The sequence below is a fragment of the Piliocolobus tephrosceles genome, chromosome 1, assembly GCF_002776525.5.
Source record: "Piliocolobus tephrosceles isolate RC106 chromosome 1, ASM277652v3, whole genome shotgun sequence".
Lineage (NCBI taxonomy): Eukaryota > Metazoa > Chordata > Mammalia > Primates > Cercopithecidae > Piliocolobus > Piliocolobus tephrosceles.
In genome coordinates, this window is record NC_045434.1 from 151,942,840 (window position 1) to 151,959,790 (window position 16,951).

Genomic DNA, 16,951 nt, shown 5'->3' on the forward strand with positions numbered 1-16,951 from the left:
ATAGAAAAATTATAAACCACATTCCTATCTTTTCATGACTGTTTACTCTGACTGTATGACACACTGATAATGTAATGGCTTCTTGTGAACCTATTTTCTATTTTGAACTATATAAAAAAAAAAAAATCCATGAACGGATAAGTAGTCATTCAGTGACTGTTTAAAGCTCTAACAAGTTTAAATAAGAAAAAAAATTACTACAACATAGCCATTAGCTCCTGCTCTTGAAATGCAAACCAACAGTTAAACAGATTTTCTGTAAAAATGGGTGAAAAACTTGAAGTTACTAAGTTATACCTGAGAGTTCAAGTTTGCTCCAGGAAGCCCAAGTGCAGCAAGGGCAGGATCAAGAGTAGGAGCCCCCAAAGCAGCCAGTGGAACAGCGCCAATCTGTGAAATGTCAAATTTTATTTATGTAAAGCTTCATTTCAGTTCCTTATACCAGGGGTTAATACTTTTTTAATGTAAAGGGTCAGATAACTTCAGTTTTCAGGCTACATGGTCTCTGGTCTCTGTACAACTACCCAGTTGTACACAACTCCATATGACTACTGCTATCGTAGCTTGAAAGCAGCCAGAGACAATACCTAAACAAATGGCTGTGGTCCAATAACAATATTAATAGAAACAGGGGTCTTGCGCTATATGACACCCATGTTCCATCCATTACAACACATTTCCCCCCTAAATCCTAGGTTAAGACAAAAAGACAAAATATTTCAACATATTCTTGTGCTGATTTTAATTATTTATTGCTTCTCAGGATCCAAATCTACTATTCTTTGCCCTGCTGTTCTGTGATACTGGAGGCAGGACCTTTATAAAGCATTTCTCCTTTGACAGCTGCCATGATATAACACTTCATTTGGAAAGAGTGCTGGAAGGACACTAAGGAAGGGGCTCTTCCTGGTTCCTGTGTCCCCTGATCATTCCTGTACCACCATGTCAAACCACAGCAGCCTTCACCTCTCATGAGTTTCAGTATCAACTCCTTATACAGCTCCCCAGGGCACCCAAGAGAACTTCTTTATTAGTCATTCTTCCAAAAACAAATCTAAATTTCAGCATAGATGGGGAAAGAGGAGTCCCCTAAACTAAATGGGTTTGTGTTCCTTCTGCTTCAGCCTCAGAGGTAGTGGTTGTTTCTTATACTTGTGATTCCTGTATTCATTAGAGTTCCCCGAGTAATCTCTTATCACTAGTTAGTAATTCCTTAAATGTTCCCTGTTCAAATTACTGCAGGGTTCTGCCACCTGCTTGACATAATTCTGATTAATGCATAATGTAATAGACACAAACCAGGAAAGTGAGGCTGCTTTAAAACCATCTGTAGCTTTTGAAACAGCCTCACTTTCTCCACATTGTGCTACAAGTTCTCCTTGTTTCAATTTATTTAGTAAATACAAACTATCAAACTTTCTATAATTTAACTGTTTATTCAGTACAGGCAATTTAACTGTTTATGCTGTGTTAATACTACTTTAACTTACTGTCCAACATAGCTATTGCATAGTTTTATACATTAAAGGAATTTAGAAAATTACCCAGATCTGGACTGGGCGTGGTGGCTCACACCTGCAATCCCAGCACTTTGGGAGGCCAAGGTGGGCAGAGCACTTGAGGTCAAGAGTTCAAGACCAGACTGGCCAACATGGTGAAACCCCACCCCTGCTAAAAATACAAAAATTAGCTGGGCATGGTGGCACGCCTGTAGTCACAGCTATTTGGGAGGCTGGGGCAGAATTGCTTGAACCAGGGAGGTGGAGACTGCGGTGAGCCAACATTGTGCCACTGCACTCCGGCCTGGGTGACAGGGCGAGACTCTGTCCGTCTCAAAAAAACAAAAACAAACAAACAAACAAACCCAACAAAAACACAAAAACCAAAACAAAACAAAGAAAAAAGAAAATTACCCAGATCCTCATTTTATAGGTTAAAAAAAACCCCTCAGAGTTAAGTGATAAAAGTCACACCCAAAAAGCTTAGGAACTCCTAATCTTTCATTTTATAGTTCACTTCAGTTAAGAGTCAATTGGTCAATTATTTACACACGCAAAATGATATACTAGAAAGAATGCTTTTATAAATTTCCAGTTGAGGCTCATCATTCACTACAATCTTTGAAACTACTGACCAGTTACAATCTCATTAATTAGAATACACCGTATTTAAAGTGTCTTTTAGTTCTAAAATGATAAGCTTCCTACAGCATTGTCAGTGTTAGAAACACTATTGCAACCAGTTTTCTTTCATGTTCCCATATCAAACGTCTCCATCAAGAATTGCCTTTGTTTTCAAGCCAAAAACCCCTCAAGTAACAGGAAAAGATAAAGGGGAAGGAAAAAAAAAACACGGAAGGGCTCACTTGTGAAATCTGAACCTCAGTTTTCTTTCCTGGTCCAAATGAACACATTTTTAACAGTGTGTTCAGAGAAGTGTTCGTGCCTCATGGGATGGCTCCAAAACTACTTAGGATTATTTTGAGAGCCAATGGTAAATGTGATATAATAGATATTTTACGATTTTCAGAATGTTCTTAAAATACAGAAGTCTAAGAGCTCCTCTATACTATTTGTGATTTCGATATAGCTCTTTACAATACTGTACACGTGATAATGCTATCTCAACTAGAATCTCATGAGTACCTACAAAGCTCAAATATGTTTAGCTTCATCCACAATTCTGTTTTTTTCCCCCCATCTTTTAAGAATTCAAAAGAACGAGTACCTGGGTAAGTGGGTTAGGAGTAGGCAGGAGTCCACCACCAGGCAGAAGACCTGCCACTGCATTAGCTGGTGCCAACAGAGACAAAGCCTTAGCTTCATCAGGAATAACTCCTGCAGAGAAACATCCTTGCATTAGAACACATTCTTTTCTAAGACAGAAAACACACAAAAACACCCAGAAAATGTCTCCCTGATACACCACCTGAGTTTGTTGAAAGTACTTATGTTCGCTAAAATACAAAGCTTGATTTCTATGATTATTTATCATTAATTTTATGTCAGAATGAACTTCAATGTGTGAAAATTTTTTCCTTTTTCTCTACAAATGGTTAAGTTTCTAGAGTAAAAAAAAAATAGCACAATACACACTACTTTTTTGTTAACACTGCCAAGATTTCATCACCTGTACTCGATTTTTAAGTCATGAACCAAACGTAAGCAAGCACAGTCGGTTCTCCAGGGGTGTGCTCTCAACTTTCAAAAGCTGTTTTATGAACAACGACTCGTGTCGGCTGCTTCACTATAAAGCACACAGAAAAATCAAGATACACAAGACAAAAAAAGTTTGATTTAGGGGTTAATAATATGGTACAGTTACTATGATTTTCTTTTACACCTACCATACAAATTTTGTAAAAATTAAGAGAAGAAAGTATGTAAAGGAAATATTCTGTTGGAATCAAGCGTAGGGCTTTTGCTGACTCATGAAAATGAATATGAATGTTTCTGAAGGTCTCTGAATACACACAGGATGTGTGCATGGGAGTGAGAGAGAGAGAGAGAGATAGGTAAAACAACATGGCACATTCCTTACCTGTACAGTAAAATGCTTTATGTTTCGCCATGTGCCATGCTAACCATACCAAAAAATGCTGCTATATAGTGCCAGTTGAAAAGCTAACTTAGCCAAACTCCTTAAGCCAAAAATGACATATATATCTGTTTTTAAAGCCTAATCTGTGTATTCAGATAAAATCTAAGGGTCCTAAAACAAATATTTATGTAGACAATTTAAATTCTATCCAACAGCAAAAGCCCTATACAGATGGATTAATCTGTTAATGTGCCCAAGCCCCCAAAATGAGAGTTCAATAATACAATTAAACTACATATTTGCAAATACCAGTAGTATTTCTGTAATACATATTAAGAAACTGCATCTCATCATAAAACATACAATATGTACAGGGCACTTAAGAGAAACTGGATAAGCTGCAGAAGAAAACTGTTGGGTGGTATTTTCAGCAGGGCCTGGTATATAGTTCAGGCTGAACCAGGGAAAAGAACTGTAAAACACAACAACAAAAAAGAAAAACCACTGTTAAATAAAGGTAATGGTTCCTTCCACCTATACTGAGAAGTGCCGATAATATAAACAAATGTATACTACACAGCACTGTTATCTTGCTTGTGTCAGAGCTGTCATCAATTTAGATACCAAGAGTTATGGAGGGGAAGGGGGAGAAGATCATTTAGATATAGGGCAGTAATGCATCAATATTAACAAACCTACAAAGATTATGGGATAATTTTGCATGCAAAATTATGTCTCAAGAGGATATATTCAGTAACAACATCTTACTCAAATTAGTGCATTTGCAACATTTCTGGCAAACTAAAATCCTCTTGAATTTATTGTGAGACACCTGATAGAAGATCTGCATCCATTAAAAAAAAAAAAAAGTCATGCATCTGATCCTCTGATTAAAAAAAGACTATTTAAAAATAAAACTACAATTTAAAAATAGCAATGAGGCCCCTCACCAGTTAATTTTCATGCGTCAAGAGTATTTTTTTTACTGCTGCTTTGATAGAACCATGAAATACTGCATGAATGTGTAGAAATGAAAGAAAAAGAAACAGACAAAAGAAACAAACATTAACCAAGGAACCTAAAAAATCCCCAAATCCATTACCATTAAGAGTTCCTTCCAAATTAAGTTATCTTAGTTTTACCAATTAAGACTATTCCTTACCGTAGACTATGTCTACTGTTCTAAAACACTGACCAAGAGCTAACACCAAAGTGTAATAGCTAAATCTGGAGGGAATGGTATTTACTGGAGGTGACATTAATACAGCATATCATACCAGAATTAAATTCACCAACAACAGAATTCTGAAACATTCCCCTAATTCTATGTACTGTATATTCCTAAATATTTCACTTCCAAAAATAGGTCCAGAAAAATTACTATGGCCTGAAAATATTTATGAAAGTCATTTATATGATATACTGTATTATGTTCAGGGATTGGGAACTATAATACTTAGCCAATAAAAAATTTAAATTTACAGGCTAACCAAAATGTTTTACATATTACTCACATGATTTGACCCTTGTTCCAAGACCTATACTCTATTTTATTCATCCTGAATTTGAATTCTGTAAATTTTCTGTTGATGGTCTTATCCTACAACAGGCATACTGACATAAAAGAAATTGCTTAACCAAAACACACTAACTCAAAAATTTATCTATCTATATATTATAAAACCTTAAAACTTGGCTGAAACACTTTAATATCATGGAGACAGAGGTCGTATTACATAACATGCCTTAACCCATTTACAAATATAATTTCTTTAGAAAACCAGAGGCAATTTCTCTAAGTGTTAAGGACTAGACATTTCACAACTTTTACAAGGTATGGTGTAAATGTTCACATTTGTATTCAAAGATTTCAGATAGCATTAAGATTCCACTTCCACTGACCAGTTTATTAAGGAAAGGGGAAAGCATTTAAATCCTGGTCAGCATATTAAATTATTAACTTAAAATCCAGCAGTTTTATCATATTTCAATGATTCGAGTAAAATTTATAGTTACCAAAAAGCAAATCAAGCAGCAGTACATTGGGAACAAACTAATTATGAAATACGCCTTAGAAAATTTTACAAAATGGTATTAAAATTTCTTGTCACAGTGGCTTTTTAGATCCAAAAAACCTGCTCATTTTTTTTCTGTCAAATTACTTTAACAGCCTAAAATGTAAAAAGAGAGAAAATGTAGTTAACAAATGGTTACACCAGGAAAACACTTGGGGCACTTGAGTGCTTGCTGGCCTTTAGTTAATGTCTAGAATCCCCTGTAGCTGCAGAGGACCCACTGTTTTTCAGGCATCTGGAAGGGTTTTGCATTTGCCTTCTCCACTACAAAAATCACACACACAAATAACAGAGAGAAGAATTTATTATTTAGAGATATTCTAGAAATATAGCAAGAATGAACAAGAAAATCTGGCATAAAATAAAACACCCAGTGCCCATTTGGCACCTAAGCTACAGGAAATCTTGAACTTTCACGAAAACCAAAATCATTGTAACCCTTGGTATACTGAAATTCAATGTGGTTTTTTTTTTTTTCCTCCAGATTATCAATGTGAGGAAACTTTAAGAAAATAAAATCAACCTACTCATTTATTTAAAACAGAAATAACATCATGCATTTATTTGAAGGCTCTGTAAGCATACATGGAGTGAATCATTTACTTTCAGGGCTTTTTCATAAAACTCAACATTAAATTAACTAAGTAGATGTATCTCAGGGAGTTACAATAAGGGACATGGTTTTAAACAACTTAAAAATGTTTTAAAAGAAAACAAAAGGTAAATACCTTATAATAACAGACTTAATTTCTCATTTTTAGAATTAAAAAAAACTGCAAGCAAAAATTACGGACTGCAGTATAACAAGGGTTTAAAAATGTTAATAGCTTAGATTTAACATGCTACTAATGCTCACTCTACATTTACTGAGGTAGATGGTCATCTTAGGATGCCCACATAGGTAGTTAAACAAAGCACAAACCTTCTGCATATGGTACGACTATCAAAGCTCTGTCAACGAATACAGTATTTGTCAGATGCTGTGCCACAACTGCTGAGTCTGGATCATGGAACTTAACAAAGCAGACACGAGATGAGACTGGCAAAGGTGAATCACTAAAAAATAAACAACATAAAAGAGAAACAGAGTATCAGTTAAAACAAATGCTGATTCACAAACCAACAAATTTCAAAAGTAAAGCAGATAAAAAAAAAAAAAAAAACCTAAGTGTATACTAACGTAGTTAAATTCAAAAGAAAACATTCTCAATAATATACTCTTCATTGAAATAATGATGTAGTGAATTGCAGTTCAGATAAAAACTTACAATCACAACTTATATTTACAGGGTATCAGGTTAAAAACAGTTTGGTACTAAAGTCTCAGAGACTGAGGGGACCACAAAATTGTCAGCAGTTTCTTTCATAATACTAATACCAGCTATTTTTAGATACAGGTAACAGTAGTTTGGGTTTAGAAACTTCCTTATGGCTTTCTCGGAGTAAGAAAGATGAACAATTTTTACGTCAGGGACAAAAGAATATCAGGAGAAAGAACATGTACTCAATAATCAATGAGTTTTCTTGAACTGCATAATAAACAGGTCCCATGCCCTGCGCTCTTTTACCCACAGCATATAAGAACTCTTATGCACTATAAATAATCAAGGATTTCTGGCTTGGAGCACTTTCAGATAAAAGAAAAAATTTAGGTACACATGGAAATAGTACTATGCTCCACTAGTGCTACCTTGTAAAGTTTCAGTAAGCAAAAGGGCCAGTTCCCTCAGCAAATTACTTCCTTAGGTAAAGAAAGACAAGTGCTAAACTGCAAGCTATGGTAGTGTAGGTAAGATAGGTAACAAAAGAAGCAGGGTTTTTTTCAACTGTTAAGTTACAGGGTAGTTCAAATTTCTGTCTTGAATCTCTGTGCAAGAATGCAGGGATGGCTCAAGCCCATACCAAAAGTTATTTGGAAAGCTAGTACCCTAAGGCAGAAATAAACACACCATCCCTAGTTAATACACTCTAATGTGTATTAGAGTCATGGGGTGGGGAGTTGGGGGTAATTCACACTCTTCGATCCACATCAATTAAATCACGATCTCTGATGAAGTTTGAGCTCTTTTTTAATTCTGACAATTTTACGTACCTGGGGTGCAAAACTACTTCATTGTAACGTTAATATAACACATCATAGGACTCATTAATGAAAAGGAAAATCCTATATTTTAACACTATCTGAATGAGGCTTCAGTTTCTAACAAATGAAACACACTCATGTGTACATAAAATTGTAATTGCATCAGATTTGGTTATACTAAGAATTTCAGATTCATTGTTGAAAAGAAAAATAATTTATTTTAGGCCTAACAAAAAACCCCCACAATTTCTATCACAACTCAAACACTAACAACATGATGCTATACATGGCCAGAGAACTTAAACCCATTACAACTTCTGATATAAGTTTCCCTACAAGGATCTCCCAGGCTAAGCACAGACCCTAACCCAAGTTCAAAGCAAAATTAACAGGGTATCCACAAGCAAGTTAAACCACCTTGTTACATAGGCTCACTGCTGAATGTTTCTTAAAGAATACAGTGGTTTTTAGATGTGAAACACTGCTGGTATAAAACTTAACAATGTTGCACCTGCAGTAGTAAAAACAATGTTTTAGCAATTTCTCCTTAAAGAAATGGGAGGGGTCTTACTATGTTGACCAGCCTCCCACTCTAGCATCCAAAATAGATGGGGCTGCAGGTGTGCCTCATTGTCAAGTACTTTAGCAGGTTTAGTAAGCTGTGGCACTTCACATTTCTTTGCTGACATCCGTGTTTCCATCACTAAATTACAAAGCTCTTTTAATGCTATCATCTCATATTCTTAACACCCAACACGATAATGTTGGGAAATAGCGGGCACTTAACACTTCTTAAAAACTAGCCTCTACCAATTCTTTAACACTTTTTATTGTTATCTTATGAAAAGAAATGACTCCAAATAAGTTATCTGTAAATGAACAGCTCCTTAGGAAAAAAAGTACTACCCCTGTGCTCAAATTGTATTCTTTATACTTGGCAACCTTAAAGGGACTCATATTTTTTTTCCTACCCATTAATATCATAGGAATGCTCCAATTATTTTGGCTATATCAAAATCTGTTAAGTGATGGTACAGTACAGACTAAATATGAATTTGAATACCGTGAATAAAATAGTAACTCAGAAAGGAAAATATAATTTCATCTCTCTCCACTTCAAATGGCCTCCTTTAGATGGGTTTAAAACAAGTTTTTGTTAGTATCTGGGCCCAGAATTACATTCTTACATTTTTTTAATTAAAATTTGTCTTTTTTTTTTTTTTTTTTTTGAGATGGAGTTTCACTCTTGTTGCCCAGGCTGGAGTGCAATGGCACAATCTCGGCTCACCGCAACCTCTGCTTCCCAGGTTCAAGCAATTCTCCTGCCTCAGCCTCCCGAGTAGCTGGGATTACATGCATGCGCCACCACGTCCGGCTAATTTTTGTATTTTTAGCAGAGACGTGGTTTCATCATTTAGTCAGGCTAGTATTAAACTCCTGACCTCAGGTGATTCACCTGCCTCGGCCTCCTAATAAAATTTATCTTAAGATAATATAAGATAGAGGACTGATGCCTGAAATTAATTTTTGTTCTCTAAAATTCTGTGGAAGTACTGCTTCCAAATATGACATGTATTTTACTCTGTATCTCTTAAAAATTAATATAAAGTAGGGAGAAATGAGGAACAAGATAGGTAAAGTGAGTCCTGCATGCCACTTCTGTCCTCCAAGACTGGCTGTACAGTTTTTAACAGTTCTTACGTGTCCTCTGAGGGCTATTTCAGAATCTTCTAGGCTACACACAGAAAATCGAGATTTCTGTTGTTCACCTAAGGTCTGTAGAGAATCTTTTTTATATGAAGGCCCAGATTCTTAACAAGGTATTCATGCCTACTAACGTACCAGAATTTCAGGTTTAGGCCACTGATATCAGCCTTTCAACTTCCACCTTAATAGTGTGCTAAGTGGAGAATTTTGAGCTCATAAATGAAAGTATCTCCAAAACTCACAAATGGAGGTGTGTGACAAAGACGACATTAACCTGAAAACTTGACTGCTGACCTCATGCGCCCCCTCCTCACTACATAAAGAAATATACAGTAAAATGGTGCATTTATTAAAACCATTTTTTCTTTAAAGATGCACTAAACACTTTCCCTTACCTAATATACTAATTTATACCTATATGACCATTAAAGTATCCATTTTGGGTCACTGAAAAGTTACTAATGAACTTCAATTTATCTCAGTATTATACCAGCCTGAAGTTACTGCATAGCTGTGATATACTTCACTGGGATCATTACCTGATACCTGATAAGCACTTTGCTGGGCAATCCCACTAAAAGAAAGCATGTGAAGATCTTACAAGTTACTTGGCTAAATCAACAAACTCCTGATCAAGTGGTAAAGGAGAGTCACAACTTGGGTTCGAGGTCTAGTTCTGACACTGGCAGTATGGCCTGGGCATACAAAAAATACCTATGTAAATTTCAGTTCATGAACTTGTAAAACAGGGTCAAAAACATTTTTTCCTCTGGGTTTGTAAGGATTAAGATAAATTTAGAAAGCAACTAACTCACAATAGACATTCAAACAATGCTGCATTTCCAACACGCATTTCAGAAACAACCAGAATCAAAACAGTTTAACAAGAGTATATGTGGGGTACACTGAGAGATGCTTTCAAATAGCTGCAGAGACATCATGCTGTAGAGAGGGTTAGAATACCACCTATTGTAAAGGTAGTATCTTTATTTCTCAGTGAAATTATAGGCCAGAAATTCTGGTTTAAAAGAAGGAATACATGGATTTAACAATGACAATGCAGGAAACCTCCTTGAGCAGGTTGTCACTGAAATGTCTGTCATAATCCCGGAAATGTTTCCCCAAAATAGGCATTCAGAACCAAAATGAAGAGTTTCAGTAGGTGTGGGTGAGGTTCAGTCATATATGTATTTTAAAGCACCTCATATTCTACAGGAGAGAAGTTGTTAAACTTAACCTGTCAACTGGTGACAGGTGCTACAGAAAAAAAGTAGTGTTAAGTAGAATAAAGCAACAGCAGAGGTGCTTTATTTTACACAGGTGGTCTGGGAAGGTTTCTCTGATTAAAGTGACATTGGAAAAACAAAAGTAGTTAAGCATGTCACAGATATGTCTAGGGGAAAAAGAGTTACAGGTGCATGTCACCGCCTTCTTGGGGGAAATCACAGTTTTCCCTCAGTATCCATGGTTTCAGAACTCCCTGCAGATAACAAATTCCAGATGCTCAAGTCTCTTATATAAAATGACGTAGGGAGGGGGAAGATGTGGAGGAAAAATAAAATCATGGCGTATTACCTGTGCACATCCTCTTGTATACTTCAAATCTCTTGATTACTTATAATACCTAATACAATGTAAATAGTTGTACTGTTTAGGGAGTGACGACAAGAAAAAAGTCTGTACATGTTCAGTACAGATGCTCTATTTTCAATCCACAGTGAGCTGAATCCATGGATGTGGAACCCAGAGATGAAGAAGGCCAACTGTGTATCGATACTAGTTACAATCAGGTGACCTGTTCACAACAGACAGAATTTTATGTAATCTGAGCCATTCAATGTTACGAGTAAATATTTTTGGAATGATGAACCCTGTAGACCACTGGGAATCCATTGCACATTATCCCTGGCAAGTTTACTGTTGAAAGCTCTACTAAGTTGATAGAAACTACCAACAAAGTATATGCAACTTGTGCAAGTCAGATTAGTTTATTGAAACTTATAGTTAAAAAAACCAAAATGCAACATCAAGTAAATAAAAGTAGCCATCTACATTACTGATCAAATGTAGAATGCCACTAGTAACATTTAACTTATTGTAACCTCGTACATTTTGAAAGACAAAATGATCTTGTATGTGGAAAGATAAATGAAAGAGTCAGAGTAAAAATGTTGTCAATTTATCTCTCTTTCTCTCAATACGGGGAAAGGAGTCCTTTTAATGCAGAGTATCCCAGATCATATAGTTGAGGGAGAAATTCTCAAGCACACACTAGCCATCCTGGTTATGAAGGAACTACTCGTTTGATTACAAAACAGAAAGACTCTGGTCCATCACAACTTCCTCTAAGATACTGGTCATGCATTAGGTAAAAGATGAACCAGTATAATGCCTACATCTCTCTCATCTTTTTTCTAAATGCATCATAAAACTGCCTTCGGAGAATAAACAGCATTTAAAAATCAGCAACTATAATAAAATTCTTGTAGGACTGGAAAGAATTGTCATAAATCGAATATCTCAAATATCCCACTAATAAAACACTTAAAATCATCCAATGTATCAGTATTTTCTGCTATTTTATTGTTTATTAATTTTACAAGCTTAAAACAGTAAGTCTTGAGAAAACTGAACAATAGCAAAGCATCTATTTTTGTATGTTCATATTATGAAAGCTATTTGTCCTTCATTACCAAATCAAGTATCTGTCAAAATAACAGGAATAAAAACATGTGTTTGTTCCCAGAACTCCACGGCATGCTAAGTAAATCCTCTCTCCACATGTACATTTCCCTAAAAATTAGGAATATACCAATTTGAGAACACCAATAATCTTTGAAAGTATTTTAAGTGGAAAGTGATGAAATATGTTAATACTTAACAAATATCTCATTATGATAAACTTTTGTCAATTATTTTATTGAGCAGAAAGTTAATGATTACCTGTACCATAACAATAGATTCTTAGAGAATTCCAATTTCCTGCTTAGTATTTAAATGACATCATAAAATTCTCAATATATGGTGTTTACTGACAATGACACTTGAATTGTCACTTCTCCACCAATAAGTCTTCCAAAAAGCACAAGACTATTATTTTTATTCCAAATGTCTGTTTTAAAAGTACACCTTATCTTACTTCATAACTTATTTTTTCTTTACAATTAATCCATTTAATATTCTTGCGATAGAAATAATTTTCAAAAGTGAAACAAAAGGATAAAAAGTCATACACTCTAATTCAAATTTCAACATTTATAAAAATTCTTCTCAAGAACAACTGTGAAATATCACAAATCTGTATATTATTCAAACAAAGGAAAATCTCTGGTTTCAGATATAACCCGTTTTTTGACATTATAAAAATTAAGTAATCAGGCTCACTAAAGTAAGCGTCTGTCAAAAAGAATACGATCTTTGAATTATATTGCTGGGCCAGAACCACATAACAGGAAGAGCAGTAAGTGACCAACAACCTACAAAGTTCAACACTAAATTAACACAGGCATGAATAATTTTGTTTTCTTTCTTCCAAGAACGCAAAGAAAAAATACTCAGTTTTTTAAAAAGGGGATTTAACCTATATACGACGTACAGAGTGCAGTTAGTCTTGCGTTAAGCCCCCAAAGCCAAACGACCACGTTGGCACAATTTAAGTCAGAAAAAAAAAAAATTCCCGAGAATAAGAGTCAGAGTTTCCTAATCCCAAAATGCCCTGGCCCTGCCTCTCTACATTTTTTTGTAGGCCTGGAACACAACCGTCTTAGGTAAATGCAACAGCCACCAGCCACTCAAGCAGCCCGGCCCGGGGAAGCAGCGACAGGGGCCTAAGGAAATTGTGTGTGTGTTAGGCCTACGCTGAGGCGGCGTTAGCAGGAACAGTGATGGTGGACGATACTCACTCCGGCGGGAAGAGGCGCAGTTCGTCGATCTTGCCTAGGAAACCGAAGAGAGTCCGCATCTGCTCAGAGCTAGCGCTCGGGGAGACATTAGTCACCTGGATTACCTCGGTGCCGCCGCCTCCGCCGCCACCACCTCCGCCACCGGGCCCGCCGCTGGGGCCCGGACCTGCAGTGCTGGGGACGACGGTAGTGTTGCTCATGGCGCTGCTCGGGTTCTCGCTCCTGCTTTAACACATCAAACACACAACAAACAGTGAGAAGGAGGGGGAAGAGGAACCGGTTCGCGGGAGAGAGGAGGGTGTCCGATGCTACAGCCTCTGCTTCTGCTGCCGTTGCCGCCGCCGTCGCCGTTTCTCCGCCCCGCTGCACGCCGCGGGGGAGGGGAAGAGAGCGCGCGAGCTCGAGACCACGAGAAAACAAACGGCCGCCCCCCTAGCCTCCAACTACAGCACTAGCGGGCCCGAGCTCCCACAATGCCTTGCGGCGCAGGGCGCGTCAGCGTCGCCTCTACCCTGCGCAGGCCCAGCAACCCTCGCCCGCAGCCCGAGATATGCGAGGCACCGCGGTCTAGAAAGAAGCGTTATCCACCTTCGTCTCTCGTTTTTTTCTTTTTCTTTGGAAGAGAGAAGAGGCACGTATAAACTTTTTTTTTTTTTTTTAATTCATCCCCCTGCAAAAAGTCACTTCAGTAACTATTCTTACTAAATACTGCTCACGATATGTCTTTATATACTGATAATCATCTACAGATCTATCCAATTACTAATGATATTTAAACCCAAGCTAAGATACCACCCCACCACCACCACTATAAAATGTCCCGGAATCTTAAATGTTCATGAATTTTGGTAACATTAAATCTGTAACCAATTTGTTTTGTCATTAAAACTTTCAGAAAGGATACATTTTAATATTACACTTACTAATAAGCGTTTTGTACATTTATTCACAATGAATGACTTTTTTTGAGTGACTTTTCTTTTTCTGGTCGCCCTGTCGCCCAGGCTGGAGTGCAGTGGCACCATCTTGGCTCAATGCAACCTCTGCTTCCTGTGTTGAAGCCATTCTCCTACCTCGGCCTCCTGAGTAGCTGGGGATTACAGGCGCCTGCCATGACGCCCGGCTAAGTTTTGTATTTTTAGTAGACATGGGGTTTCACCATGTTGGCCGTGCTGGTCTCCAACTCCTGACCTCTGCAGATCCACCCGCCTTGGCCTCCCAAAGTGCTAGGATTACAGGCGCGTGAGCCACTGTGCCCAATTTCACAATAGCTGACTTTTTGGAAACAGTTTACAGTACTTAAATATATTCAAGTATATATTTCTAAAGAAAATACTGCAATTTCTCAAGAAAAACTTGTTTCACATATTCTTGCTTAAAATAATTCTGAAGCTTTTGACTATTAAAAAAATCCTTGCCTTAGTTTTCAACCTCATCTGAACTATTCTCTCAACTGCATCCAGTGTGTACTCCAGTGACTTGTAGTGCCCCAAACATGACAAAAACCATAATATCTCTGTGCCTATATACAAGGTATTAATAACATCATTCATCTGTCATCTTCTGTAGAGCGTTCCTTCCCTCACTGCTATGACTTCTGCAAGCTGTTAAGGCTTCCTCTTTTCTGCTAAGTAACAGAAGATACATATATTTATTATTGACATGTATCACTCAAAGTTGTGAGCTTCCTGGGTCAGTCCAGAACCTGGCACAATGTCTGTCACACAGTCCCAATACATGTGCTGGACACACGCACAAACATACCTTAATGACAATGTCATTTAAGACAGTTCACTAAATAATTTACTTGACCTTGAATGTTTTTAGAGGTAAAACTTTTAGAGGTTTTAGAGGTAAAAACAAACAACTTGAAGCCTAACAGAGTATCTACATTAGTGAATACTTCTTGGCACAATGCAGTCAAGATGCAATATGTGAGAGATTAGAGCACAAGGTTATTGAGATTTGGATGTAGAGCCAACTGGCTAAGTGACTGTCACTAGTGCTTATACAGAAAATGGATGGATTGATTGAATGTGAGCCTCAGCAAAATGACAAATTATGGCCTTCATAGAAACCAACTAGCATTAGCTGGAGTCAAGACTTCTCAGAATTTTAAAGAAAAGCATATAGTTGTCCCTCAGTATCTGTGCGGGATTGGTTCCAGGACCCTCCCACAAATACCAGAACCAGAGGGTGCTCAAATCCCCTATATAAAATGGTGTTGTGTAACAGTGCATTTGATCTGTATCCATGGGCTCCATGTATGTGGATTCAACCAACCTGGGACTGAAAATATTTGGGAAAAAATTGATGGTCTAAACATGTACAGACTTTTTATTTCTTGTCTAACAACTATTTACACAGCTCTTACATCGTATTAGTATAGAAATGATTTAAAATATTTGGATGTGCACAGATTATATACAAACACTATACTATTTTACATAAAGAATTTGAGCATCTGTGTATTTTGGTATCCTCTGGGGTCCTGTTATCAATTCCCCATGAATACTCACCTCAGGACTGGTACGACTATATTTGCATATAATGTAAGCACGTACTCTCATACTCTTGAGTAACCCTAATCTAAAATGCTTGTGACCATAAGTGTTTTGGATTTTTAAAAAACATTTTTGAATATCTGCATTATATTTACTGATTTAGCATCCCTAATCCTAACATTTAAAATCTGAAATGCTCCAATAAGCATTTACTTTGTGTCATGTCAGTGCTCATAAAGTTTCAGATTTTTGAGCATTTTGGATTTTGGTTTTTTGGATTAGGGATACTCAACCTTTAATACTGAATACAATGTAAATGCTATGTGAATAGCTGTTATACTGCATTTCTAAAAACTTTCATTTTTAATGTCATTATTTTTTATTTTTTGAATATTTTTGATAGGGGATGGCTAAACCCAAGTATGTGGAACACATGATATGGAGGCTGATTGTACAACTAACTGCATGTCACTCATAAATATCTGTGAATACAAAGAATGGTAATTTATTTTCTCATTTTGAATCAGACATATGTAACTGCCAGTTACAGATTCTTAATAGTTTAACATTTATTGTGACTGCCTACTATATGCCACACATGTTAAAATATTTGATGATAAAAGGACAAATAACAGAAGGTCAGGGTTCATGCCTTTTTCTTTTTTTCCTTAAATGTTAACACTTATTTATTCTCTGTGATGGGTACACATAAATCTTTTATATGACTCTACATTTTTCTGTATGTTGGACACATTTCATAATTAAAATTACAAATTCAAAAGTAGTTGTAATAAAATCCTTTAAACCACCAGAAGCCAATTTATGTATAATAACTTACTGAAAAAATAGATGACACTTTGCTACAGAGAAACTAGGTGGCAAAAAGTTTATTCAAATGAAGAAGATTTTAAAATATTTTATTTTCAAATCATTTAGCAGCTACCAAAATAAAAAAAAAATTACTGAATTTAAAGTTAGAAGGCTGGCTTAAAATACCAGCCCTGCTGGCCAGGTGCGGTGGCTCATGCCCAGTGCTTTGGGAGGCTGAGGTGGGCAGATCACGAGGTCAGGAGATTGAAATCATCCTGGCTAACATGGTGAAACCCCATCTCTACTAAAAATACAAAAACAAAATTAGTT

At 36.6% G+C, this 16,951-nt stretch overlaps 1 protein-coding gene across 17 annotated transcripts in view; it reads right to left on the reverse strand.

Moving 5' to 3' along the window:
* Positions 1-16,951, reverse strand: part of SRSF11 (serine and arginine rich splicing factor 11) — a 48,037-nt gene that overhangs the window by 17,947 nt on the left and 13,139 nt on the right. For 5 of the 17 annotated variants that reach the window (XM_023209630.2, XM_023209624.2, XM_023209605.2 and 2 more), the window contains exons 2-5: positions 13,308-13,529; positions 6,538-6,671; positions 2,728-2,837; positions 298-390 (exon numbers count right to left, since the gene is read on the reverse strand). In XM_023209630.2, the coding sequence (XP_023065398.1) occupies positions 298-390; positions 2,728-2,837; positions 6,538-6,671; positions 13,308-13,507 (537 nt within the window). In that variant the 5' untranslated portion in view covers positions 13,508-13,529. Of the gene's footprint in view, positions 1-297; positions 391-2,727; positions 2,838-3,129; positions 3,247-3,903; positions 4,013-6,537; positions 6,672-13,307; positions 13,785-16,951 lie in introns of those variants that run through there. The other 12 variants (XM_023209643.3, XM_023209633.3, XM_023209612.3 and 9 more) reach the window with 6 other exon arrangements.